The sequence below is a fragment of the Puma concolor genome, chromosome E2, assembly GCF_028749965.1.
Source record: "Puma concolor isolate L17-30 chromosome E2, mPumCon1.1.hap2, whole genome shotgun sequence".
NCBI classification, from domain to species: domain Eukaryota; kingdom Metazoa; phylum Chordata; class Mammalia; order Carnivora; family Felidae; genus Puma; species Puma concolor.
The window spans coordinates 12829636-12841824 of NC_141681.1; the positions used below are offsets into that span (position 1 = coordinate 12829636).

Consider the following 12189-nt stretch of genomic DNA (forward strand, 5'->3'; position numbering starts at 1 on the left):
GTGGGTCTGGTGCCCACAGGGCCCTGGGACACAATGAGGGCTATTCTCAGAGTCAGGCGGGGCCTGTGGGGCAGCCCTGTTAGCCCCCATGTGCAACAACCAGGGTGTTGTTCTGAACGGGGCCTGGCGGTGTCGGTGTTGAGCTAGAGGTTCTCCTTTCCCCTCCTTCTGGGGTGAGTGAGCCCCACGTTGTCTTCCTGGCTTCCTCAGGCATGACCACACCGCTACCAGGGAGGCTTGGATACCACCTTCTGTAAGGGGGGCTTCTGCCTAAACCCGCTCATTCAGGGCCAGGCTCTGTGCACATGTGCCTGAGGGTTCCATACTGAAGGACCCCACCCCCTGCCCTGTCCTCTCCTGAGCATCTGGGTCAGAGGGTACAAAGTAGGCAGTAATGAGATGCTTGGGTCAGCACTTTGAGTTGGGGGCAGTGGGGAACGTGTGCTTAAAGAAGGGCATGGAACCTTCCTGGAGGAGTGCCACCCAAATCCTGTTGTGGAGTAGAACACAGCCCAGGGTTTCCTAGAGTCAGGAATGAGGTTGGCCAGAGGCTTGGGGCAGGTCCGACAGCACTCTCTATGGTCCCCTGGAAACACGTGGCTGGCAGCGTCTGCATGGACTGTGATGGTGCCCTGGCAGCGTGCCCCTCTAGACGTCATAGCTGTGCCCCCCTTATGAGATGGATGGGAAGGCCCTGATTGGCGCAGCAGTGAGGGAGGCTGGAAAGCTAGATTCTGGGGGTGCTGGCCCCTCTTCCGTGCTGGGGCAAGACTCTGGGTCTTGAGGAGTATGTCCAGAGTAGATATGCTCAGATGCTGTAGGCTTTGCCCTGGCCCAGCTTACCTGCCATGAGGTGCCACCACTGGATGACGTCTACTGAGGTCTCATGCATTGTCCCAAGGCATCCTGCAGTGAGACGGGCTCCGGCCTGCCTGCCACTCCAGGGCCACAGCCCTGTCTCCCTCCAGCCTCTTCCTCCTCCAGTGCCCCGGCTCATGCCCATCCTCTGCCAGCATGCTCTTCCCTGGCTGGTGTCATGGTTGTCTGTTTTTCATTCTTCATGAATCATCTGAAGGATCACCTCCATGGGGGGGTCATCTTTGACCACTCTATATGCAGTGGCTCTGTCCCGCATTATTTTTGGCATTGCAGTTTTCCCCCCTGCCCTAACAAATTGTCGGGTGTTTGCTCCACTGGAATGTAAGTCCCATGCAGATAGGGCCCTGGTCAAGCTAGACCTGCACCATCTTGCAGAGCCTGGCCCAACACCTGACAGAGAGCAGGAGCCTGGCAAATCTTTTGTTAAACAAAAGAACAGTCCTGTGAAACCAGGCCTGTGGCCTTAGCACAGGGGATCTGGATTCTCAGAGGCTAAGAGACTTACCCAGGGTCACCCAGCAGTAGAGGGAGAACCAGACCCAGGTCTGGTTTTAGTTGCTTGACTTGGAAGAAGGAAGGAGAAGCAAGGAGGAACATGTCTCAGGAGCAGCTGGGGAGGCTCAGAGGCCCAAAGCTAGGGTGCTCGGCCAGCTGGAGTGCCCAGTGCCAGCGGTGCCTAGGACTCAGGAACAGGCTGTGGAGAGGCTGCTCCTGGGACTGTGGGTGGGGGCACCAGCTGATGCAGGCAGAGGCGCTCCTGGTGCCAGGCACCCTGTGCCACGTGCCCAGCCCAAGAGGTGCTTCCCAGCCTGGCTCCAGCCGCCCCAGACTATACAGTTGCAGTCGTTGTTGGCCTTGACTGCTCAGTGAGCTCACGCCAAGGGGGTGGGGGCTGGCCACCCTGGGTGCAGGAGGCCCCACAAGCTGTCCTGGGCTGGGGCAGACCCTCCCCCTCTATCCCTGTGTTCCCCCTCCCCCCCCCCCCCGGACCTTGCCCTCTTTAGAGCCTTCCAGCTTCCCGGAGCACCCAGCACTGCCTGGCAGGGCCTGGTGGAGGCCCCTCTGCCAGCCTTCCTTGGGCTGTCCTCCTGAGAGGTGAGGGGCCTCAGAGGGGCAGTCCCCTCTGTCTGTACCCCGCCCCCTCTGACTGGGCTAGAGGGGAATTTTCCCGTGACTCACTCTGCTGGCACTTCCTGTGGTCACCAGGGCAGGGGCTGGGGGGGACCCACTGGGGTGGCTCTGTGTTCTGGGGTCACAGGGGGAGGGTGGGCCGAGTGTCCCGCCCCCTGACGGGATGTGATTCCCTGAGGCAGGCTGCAGACCATATTTGGGAAACTTGCTTTTCTTGCAGGCAGCTGGGAGATGGGGCCCATGGGCCCCCATGGGCTGCAGGACAGCCCCTGCCCCTGTCTGCTCCTCCTGGGGCTGTGGCCTCTGGACCTGCTTCGGCCTCCTCTGTCCCATCCTGACTTGAGGCCTAGGAGGTGGTCCACTGTTCTTTTTCAGGATGTGTTTTTTTTTTTCTTCAACCCCCAAGCCTTGTTGAATACAAACTGAGAAATTCTCAAAAACAGGAAGAGAGAGCACCCCGTTGTCTGAAACATTTACACTGTACTTTTATAAAGTTTTTTCTTTTGTTTTCTCTTAATTTTTTATTTTTACTTATTTATTTTTTTTAATTTTTTTTTAAACATTTATTTATTATTGAGAAACAGTGAGAGATAGAACATGAGCATGGGAGGGGCAGAGAGAGGAAGAGATACAGAATCTGAAGCAGGCTCCAGGCTCTGAACTGTCAGCACGGAGCCAGACGCGGGGCTTGAACCCACAAACTGTGAGACCATGACCTGAGCTGAAGTCGGATGCTTAACTGACTGAGCCACCCAGGCGCCCCTATTTTTTCTTAATTTTTTAATGTGTATTTATTTTTGAGAGAGGCAGAGAGACACAGAGTGCGAATCGGGGAGAGGCAGAGAAAGAGGAAGACGCAGAATCCGAAGCAGTATCCAGGCTCTGAGCTGTCAGCACATAGCCTGACGCGGGGCTCGAACTCATGGACTGTGAGTGAGATCATGACCTGAGCCGAAGTTGGACGCTTAACCGACTGAGCCACCCAGGCGCCCCTCAAACATTTACACTGTTCATCTTACCCTCTCCCCATTTTTTAAAAGTTCAAGTGACATTTTGTTGAGGATGATTTATGCTTCAGTGCATATTTAATCATTATAGTCATGACATGGGCAGTGTTGGAGTAGCCAGAAGTTTCGAAGGCCTTTGCCTCAGTGCTCACCTTGTTACTGGGGTGGAAATCTCTCTTCTGTGCTGTCCATGAGCTGTCCCCCTGGGCTGGGTTCTCCCCTGATCCAGCCTCTCTTGGTTCCCAACTTTCCAGCTTCTGGCTTTGTCTGGGTCTGGAGGCTCTGAGTTGCTCTGGAGAAATGGGCTCCCAGCTGATCCCTGTTCCTCCCCTCCCTGGGACGCCAGAGCAGCCCTGGTCTCCTCTCACCCAGGCACCTCCTTTGCTCTTCCCTCTGCTGGGAACCCTCTATGGTATCTCTGGGCCTGACCCGAGCCTGGCACCTGCACAAAGGGAGTAGCGCAGCAGAGCCCGAAGACCGAGGACATGGGGGCCTCCCCAGTCCCGGTTCTTTATCCCGGGTGATGCTCGGGCCTGCTAGCTTGGGCTGTGCCGTGCTGTGGTCCTCCCGCCTCTATCCCAGTCTCCCCAAGGCCTTTCCCATGTCCCACACAGGCTGCTTGGCAGCAGGGCCTTTCTGTGCCAGGGCCATGTGGAGCTCATGGCCCTGCTCTGCGGTGGAGGGGGAGGAGGGTTGCTAATTAATGGAGCCCTGTAGTCGTGCGTGCTTCCGGGGTGGCCGGGAGGGTTACCAGGAGAATTACAGGGTAAAATGTGGGGCTGGTGGAGGGTATTGCTCTTCTGTGGTCACTGTCTTTTGAGACCCCTTTCTTATTTTGCTGTAATTTCCTCATTCCTGATGTCTGTCCCTTTTTCAGAAGCATCCATGCTAATGTAACGTGTCTAGAGTCTATCCCTGGGTAAACGTCTGGAAAATAACATAGAGTTGTTTTGTAGACATTTATTACATGTACATAAACGATTCTGGGCCATAGATCTGCCTGTTATTTTGACTCAGGAGGGCGTGGTTGACCTTCCTTACCAGATACCTAGACACCTGCGGGCGCACACAGCAGAATCGCAGAGATGTCTCGCTGTGCTGGTTGGACCCTGAGCATCCTTCGTAGTGGTCTTGGCCATTCCTTTTCCCCTTCAGAGAACTTGCTGTTTTCATTTTGTTGGTTTGCTGTTGGTGTTCTTATCTTTGCCTTGCTGATTTGGAGAAACGCCTCCAGATTCTAGGTTGATCCCGCTCTTGTCATTGGTGATCTGTTACCCTGTCAGTTTTGTGTTCTCCCCCAGGCAGTAGAAACCATTCACTTTGGTGAGGTTGAGTCCATCCATGTGTCATTGTTGTTGTTACCTTATGTTTTGTGCTTTGGGGATCTTTGTTTCTAGAGTTGTATTTCATAATTTTTCCCATTTCTAGGCCACGAAGATATTCTCCCCGATTTTTTCTTTTATTAGAGCTAGAGTTGTGTCTTTGACACTTGGGTCTTTAAATGTCCTTTGTTTATAACACAAGGCAAGTGTGTGGACTGATTTTTCTTCCTACGGTGAGTGAGTTCTCATAGCACCCGTGAAGCGGTCTTGTCCTTCCCATGGCTGTGTGGTACCACCTGCAGCGTCCCACGGGTTCCCCAAGCATGGGGCTGTCTCCGGGCCCTGTCCTGGTGCATCGGCCCCGTGCCAGCTCGCTGATGCGGAGTTGTGGCACATCCTCACAGCTTGAAAGGAAAGTGGAGTGCCCATTTGCATCTCATTTTCAGAACTGACCTGCTTATTCGTGGACCTCTGTTCCTCCATTTAATTCTAAAAGGATTCTCCTCCTTTGGTCAAATTCCTTTAAAAAAAAAAAAAATCCTCCTGGCATTTTTGTTATAATTGTAACTTATTAAGTAAGCTTGGGCAAATTGGCCTTTTATAGTGCTTAGTCATCCCACCGTGAACTTGGTATGTTTTCCCCTTTATTCAGGTTTTTCCTTGAGCCTTTTGGCAGAAAGTACACATTTTTTCCCCTGAGGTCTCCTGCTGTCTTTGCTTGATTAATTCCTGGATAACTAGTAGCTTTTTGTTGTTGTCGTGCGATGTCTTTTCTATATTTCTTTCTCATCAGTTACTGATTCTAATTTGTTGGAATTATGATGTAGATGATCATATGGTCTGCAGATGGTGACCGTTTTGTCCCTGTATGTCCCCTCCCCACTCTCTCGTTTCTTTCCTCTTGGCTGATTGCTCTGGCAGGACAGCAGGACTGTTGAGTTGGAGCAGGGAGGGTTTGTATCCTGTTTTCTTCCCAGAACGTGGTGACCATTATTTGCATTATTACTCTTCTCCCCAGTGTTGTCATGTGACTTAGGGAGTGGCTTCCCTGGAGTGAAGGTGGTGGCTGCAGTCGAGAGGATTTTGAGGCTTATTTGGAAAATGCCAGCATCAGCTGGGCCTCTCTGCTGGTGGGGGGTGGGGTGGGCAGAGCCCTCTCTGCCACTGAGCCCCTGATGCACATCCTCATGCACACCTGCTTCCTCTCTCCCCAGAACGTGCTGGCCAAAGCCCTCTATGACAACGTGGCCGAGTCCCCGGATGAGCTCTCCTTCCGCAAGGGTGATATCATGACGGTGCTGGAACGGGACACACAAGGCCTGGATGGCTGGTGGCTCTGCTCGCTGCATGGGCGCCAAGGCATTGTGCCCGGGAACCGCCTTAAGATCCTGGTGGGCATGCACGACAAGAAGCCAGCAGGGCCCGGGCCTGGCCCACCTGCCACCTCGGCCCAGCCCCAGCCTGGCCCCCACGCCCCGGCTGCCCAGTACACGCCCATGCTGCCTGCCACATACCAGCCCCAGCCCGATAGCGTGTACCTGGTGCCCACCCCCAGCAAGACTCAGCAAGGCCTCTACCAAGCCCCTGGACCCAGCCCACAGTTCCAGTCTCCCCCAGCCAAACAGACATCTATGTTCTCAAAGCAGATGCCCCATCACCCTTTTCCCAGCCCAGCTCCAGACCTTTACCAGGTGCCCCCAGGGCCTGGCAGCCCCGCCCAGGATATTTACCAGGTGCCACCTTCTGCTGGCATAGGACATGACATCTACCAGGTGCCCCCATCCATGGATTCACGCAGCTGGGAGGGGACGAAGCCACCGGCAAAGGTAAGGCTGCCCTGTCAACCCCCCTGGCAAGTTTTGCCCAGGCCCTGGTTTCTGGCCCCAACTGAGTACCCTTGGCGTCTCTAGGGCTCCAGCTGCACGTTTCGTCTGGGGCCAAGATGGGAGGTGAGTGTTTGGGGAATGTGTTCATCCGTCTACTGAAGGTGAACAGGTAACCCACAGAGAAGACATCCAAGCTGGCCTTGAATCATGAGGTAGCCTTCAGTGGACAAACCCCATTGGGAGGGTGTCACCAGCAAAGGATGCAGTCTGTCGAAGGCCTGGAAGTCTGGAAAGGGTGGGCAGGCGGGACTTGGCAGGTGAAGCCCGAGCAGTAGGCTGGGGACCAACCGCCAGGGGTGTGGTGCTCCTGAGGAACCAGATACCTGCCTGAGGGTGAAGGGTTTTGAGTAGGAGTGTCCTGCGCACTGCATGTTCTAGTGACATCATTCAGCCCACAGAGTTCAGGGGACAGGGCCCGGTGGGGGTGGGGGACACCCAGGAGAGGGAGGGGTGTTGGGGGCGCTCAGTAAAACTGTTACGCGAGAGCGGCTGAAAGTGCACAGGAGTCGATTGGATACGAGACTTTGTCGTATGCCGTGGTTTGGATGTGAGCGGTGTCAGGCTGACAGCACCTCCGTGGGTATCAGGGGCCACACCTCAGTCCATCTTGTTCCACCATCCTCGACATGGGGCTTGGCATCTCATGGGCCAGGATGGTTGCCGCGTCAGCTCCATCCAGTGTGTCTGCATCGCAGCCAGCAGGGCAAGGGGGAAGACCAAGGGGAGAGGCCAGCCTCCTTGTGCCTGGGGCTCCCACGAGCCCCCTGGGAGTGCGTGTCAGCCCCCTGGGTGAGCATGGAGCGCATCTGGCATTCCTGGCTCCACGGGCGCCCGGCCCCTTCTGTCCTGCGGCACGTTGGCGGGCAGCAGAGGGACCTGTTCGTGATGCTCGGACAGTGGGGAGGACACTACCGGGGGCGTTGCCAGAGTAGGGTCTCTCAGAGGTCACCTTGCACGCTGTTGCCAGGGGATGCGGGGTTGAGGGACAGGGCCCTGAGGGCGGCACCCTCGGCTCTACACAGGCCTGCCCGCACGCCCCACCCCCAAGTCCGTCCACCTGTGCGAAGGAGGAGGCTCTGCCCCACTGGCTGCTCTGGGCTGAGTCAGGAGCAGCCTCTTCTCCCCTGTGGCCTGTGTCCTTCCGTGTCCAAGTCCCTTGAAGATTCGGGGAGTGAAATTTCCAAGGCCCAGAAGCAGAGGAGGCCTCCCCCATATTGTTGAGGACAGAGTTGTGGCACCCGGCACTCTCTGTCTCCTCCATGCTGTTCTTCCCTCACAGCTCGCTCAGGAGGACCTTGAGAAACCCACCCCTGCCAGCAGGGAGGGCTCCCGAAGCCAGCCCAGCCCCAGCTGCCGGGCTCACCCCTCTGCAGAGGGAGACCGCGGCAGGCAGTGTGCCCCGGAAGCCCTTAGGAGAAGCCGCTGGACTCTGAGGATCAGCTCCCCGAGACGCAGACCAGGCCTCGTGTTTGTGCCACGTCTACTCTAGAGCCACCTGTGTCTGGGGAGACGGTGGCTGAGTGGGCACTCCCCTCACGGTACCGAGCCTCTGTCCTCAAAGCGTGTCCAGGGCTGAGGTGGGAGCCCTGCCCGTTCTAGCTGGGCAGTAGTCAGCAGGCAGCGTCACCCTGCCCCTGCCCACAGGGTGCAGCTTGGTAGCCAGGAGACCTGGCCAGAGGTCAGGCTGGCCAGCTGAGGGTGGAGCTCCATGGACATTGGCCACCAGGGAACCCTGGGTCACTGGCTCCCACTTCCTGCCCTCCCTGCTCCTTCAGCTGCCTGGCCAGAGATGGGCCGCTCCTAAGGTGCTTTAGGGAGAGGAACAGAGCCCTGCCAGGGAAACACCTGTCCTGTGGGGAGGTGGCAGGGAGCAGTGCCTGGCTGGTGAGCCTGAGGACAGGCCATAGTCTATCCCCCTGTATGCTCACACTCACTCACAGACACACACACAGTCCCTCTCTTGGTCACGTGCTCTCTCGCTCTCTCTCGCTCTCTCTCTCTCTCTCTCTCTCTCTCTCTCTCACACACACACACACACACACACACACACACACACACACACACACACACGGCACATCCCCTGGAGAGGCATGCCTTTTCCCCTGCCCGCTTCTCTCCCTGAATCTTTATGGACAAACTTGTCGTGGTGTCTGTGAGGTTGGGGCAGGCGCTGGAAGCCCCGTGGACCAGGAAGCAGCAGCAAGACCCCTGTACTGGGCTGTGGACTTGAACCCACATTTTGGCTGTGGTTTCTGGTTCCCTCCCTTGTGAAGGGCTTGTTCTCAGGTTCCATCTGGGCTCACCTGGCTGCCCAGAGCCTGTGTCCCCAAGGGCCCTCATCTGGCTGGTGGCCTGGGAACAAGAGCCCTGTGTCCTGGGGCTTGGTGGCTCTCCTGTAAGAAGCCTCGTCTCCTCGCTTGGGCAGCCTCGGTTGCATCTGCTTTTATATTATGATCATGAAACGGTGCTTATGTGTTGTAGAAAACGCACAATGTACGAAAAAGCGTGGAGAAGAGATTTCCCCGTCAAGAGGTGATCCCTGGGAATTTGGGCATATTTTGTCTAGCATATTCCCTGTCTTGCAGAGATTTGTATGCAGACTTTTGCATTTTGAAATTGTAAGTCCCACAGTTATCAGAAGCATTTTCTTGGGTCCCTGAAGTGATTGTGATCGCCACGCCAGATTTTGCTGCGTCACCCCCTCCCCAGGGATGGATTCCAGGCAGTTTCAGATTGCACGTGTCTCTCTTAAAATGAGGCGATAAACGTCTTGGTGCGCGCTTCTTTGCCCACATTTCATGGTTCTGCTTTCATTAGCCTTGTGCTCCCCCTCAGAAGTTTGGGAAACTGAGGCTTCTGGTTCAGGGGTAGAGGTCAGGTAGGGTGAGGAGGTAACCTGCCAGGACGGGGTAGAGTGGGCGGGGGGGCCTTGGTATCCAGGAAGCTAGAAGGTGAGCGATGAGAACAGTGGCCAGGAGACACAAGAGGAAGAAGGGTCAGATGTCCGGACCCTCGGCCAGAGTGGCCTGTGTGGCTGGGGAGAGAATTTGGGGCCACGGCACAACATGAACATCCTCTGGGCTGGGACGTGGATGCCAAGGGCAGGAGCAGGTGGGGCCCGCAGAGAGGGAGGTGTTTTTGTGAGGTCACTTTTGGGGGAACACCTTTGGGTCAGGATCTGCAGCTGTGCTAAGGGGACAGCTGTGGCGCTGGGTCAGGCACGGGGGCAAATGGAGTTGAACTCAGCACCATTCCTCCTGGGGAGCCCAGGAGCTTGGAAGGGGACCTGCACCCAGCTTGTCCCTCACTCTCAGTGAGGGACCTGCTAGGTCCCACAGCACTTCTGCTCCAGAGAAGGAATCTGGGGCTCAGACAGGAAGGGGCGTGCCAGAGCAGGAGCCGGCCTGGGTCACGTGGGGTGACATCCACTTTGCAAAAGGGGGAGACCAGCAGCCAAGCTGCCTGGAGAGCGACTGGGGCCCCGAGCAGAATGCGGCAGGTGGTGGTGGCCTTTCCCATTGGATCTCCGGGGCCTTCTTTGGCTCCACATCTCCCCCCTCTCTGCAGATACCCTGATGGGGCTGCCCTGCCTAGCTCTGTGGTCTGTCTTTGTGGGTACTGTGCGTGTTTTCTCTGCGTCTGTGTTGGCCTCCTGAACTGCTGGCGTGTGCATGCGCAAGAGCACGTGGGTCTTGGGTCTGGGGTTCTGCGTCTCCTCCCGGGCTCTGGCTGTGTCACCCACCCCCGGCGGCCTCAGGGTCCTGCTAATGGGGCCTCAGGTGCAGAGCAGGGCAGACTGTGATTAGCAGGCTCAGCAGTTCTCTGGAGAGTAGGTTTCCCTAACAAGCTTTTCCCCACTAGTGGCTGCCTTACAGTTTTTTTCTAGCAGAGAACATTTGCTGGCCAGGACAGCTGCTTACTGTCACCAGCTCAGCTGCAGGAGTGGCAAGCTGCCGATAGCCTGGGCCTGGGGTCCAGCCCCAGAGCCCTTCCGCCTGCCCTCCCTGCTCTCTCTACATTCAGGAGGCACCGTAGGGGCTTGCGGTGGGAGTGAGCGGGGTCCCCATCTGCCTTCTGGAGTCAGCAGGGCCTGGAGACGCTTTGGGCCTTGCCTCGAGGCCCTGCCAACCTGCCACGTCCCGCCAGCCCCCGCCAGCCCCGCCTGCCCTGTTGTTGGCAGGTTCTAGCGTCTAAAAATAGCTCTGGAGGAGACTCAAGTCTGGGGCTCAAGGAGGGAGATGAGTCTGGGGAGGGCCGCCAGCTCTACTCCCAGACACGCTGGGGGTGGGGTGGGGTGGGGTGGGGTGGGTGGGGAATACCCCCGTGGAGGCGCTTCCACAGAGAGGCTGTGCTGCTGGGGAGGGGGCCAGAAGGATGCATCAGCAGGAGGCTCTGCCAAGCCCCAGGCTGATGAGAAAAGTGCCGGTGCCCACGTGGTGCCCACGCTCCGGGGTTTGGGTATTCTGCTGCTCCTGGAGTACCTAGCGCTTGCGTGTGAAGCCTGCACCCTCCAGGATACACGGGCGTGTACAGCTGGCTGTCAGTGCCATGGGCACTGGGGGCCAGGCATGGTCTGCAGGGTTCTGGGGGGTATTGAGCCTGAGGGCCAGCCCTGCTTCCCCTCCAGGGATGTGTGTGGGGAGGGCCTGAGTCAACTCTGTTCCAGACGTCCCCTTTGATTAGGGAACAAAAGGCCTTTCTGTCCCAGAGTGCTGAGCTGGGAGCCTTGTGGGGGAGGCGTGCCCTGAGCTGGGTTCCATCCTGCCAGCCCCTCCCACTGGGCCGCCTGCAGCCTGCATGGCCGGGGTGCTTGCCGGGAAAGAGGCTGGTGTGAAGGGCTCTCAGCAGTTTGCTGTCCTGGACGCCAGGCCAGGGAAGGGCACCAGAGAGGGGAACGTGTTGGCCCCTTCTGTGGGCCAACAACCCCTAATTAAGGTCTTCTCCTTTTCGGGTTAGTGGTGGCCTTGGCGGCCCTGTGGGCGTGGTGTATTGGAGCGCGGGGGGGTCTTGGCTGTAGTCTTGGCCACTCCCTCACACCCACACCCAACTTTGCAGAATAGCCCCAGAACTGGCCCTGATGGTCTGGGAGTCTTTGGTGGCCCAGCCCTCAGGAATCTCCCCAGCATATGCTCGGTTGATGAGGATGACAGGGGCACCACTTGCTGCTCTCCAGGCCACCACCTTCTGGGAGCCCCAGGCGCCAATAATTGGGACCTCCTGCAGGCCACCTCTGGGCCCAGCGTGAGGAGGGCACAGCCTGGCACTATCCTCTCTTCGTCCTGGAGCCAAGAAGCTGGTCCTGCAGTCGAGAGAGCCCCTTACTGGAAGCCTTTCTGAGGAGGGTGCAGCTAGGAGGTGTTGTGAGGCAGGGACATCCCAGTCAAGCCCACTTGTATGCTCCTCTGGAACCTTCCAGGTCATCCACCTGTAGAGACTACTTGACATTTCCTGGCCAGAACCAGACGACTCTAAATAAACCCTGGGGGTTCTAGTGCTCCCCAAACACTTTGTGCTTTGAAGAAAGGGTAAAGGTAAAAGGAATGAGAAAACCTTGCCTCTGACTGGCCTCCCAGCCCACCTTTGGAAACCCCCGCACCCTCCCTGTGTACCTCACCCACCTCATGGGGGTGTAGAGTCTCCCCAAAGACCAGAGGATGGGTCCCGGAGGCTGGTTTCTAGGCTGGAGGTGGCAGGGTGGTGACGGTTGGCTGTCTGCCCCCAGGTGGTGGTACCCACCCGTGTGGGACAGGGCTATGTGTTCGAGGCCTCCCAGCCAGAGCAGGACGAGTATGACATCCCACGCCACCTGCTAGCCCCGGGGCCCCAGGATATCTACGACGTGCCCCCTGTTCGGGGGCTGCTTCCCAGCCAGTATGGCCAGGAGGTAGGTATTGGGGTAGGGGTCGGGGTGAGGGCCTCAGCCCAGCCCCACTCAGGGAGCCGTGCTTTCTCTGCCTTGGCCGG

At 57.5% G+C, this 12189-nt stretch overlaps 1 protein-coding gene across 2 annotated transcripts in view; it reads left to right on the forward strand.

Annotated features, from left to right (window-relative positions):
* The window catches only part of BCAR1 (BCAR1 scaffold protein, Cas family member), a 38819-nt gene that overhangs the window by 18328 nt on the left and 8302 nt on the right, over positions 1-12189 (forward strand). For both annotated transcript variants that reach the window (XM_086688887.1, XM_086688888.1), the window contains exons 2-3: positions 5554-6165; positions 11948-12109. In XM_086688887.1, coding sequence (XP_086545013.1) covers positions 5554-6165; positions 11948-12109 — 774 coding nt within the window. The remainder of the gene's footprint in view (positions 1-5553; positions 6166-11947; positions 12110-12189) is intronic.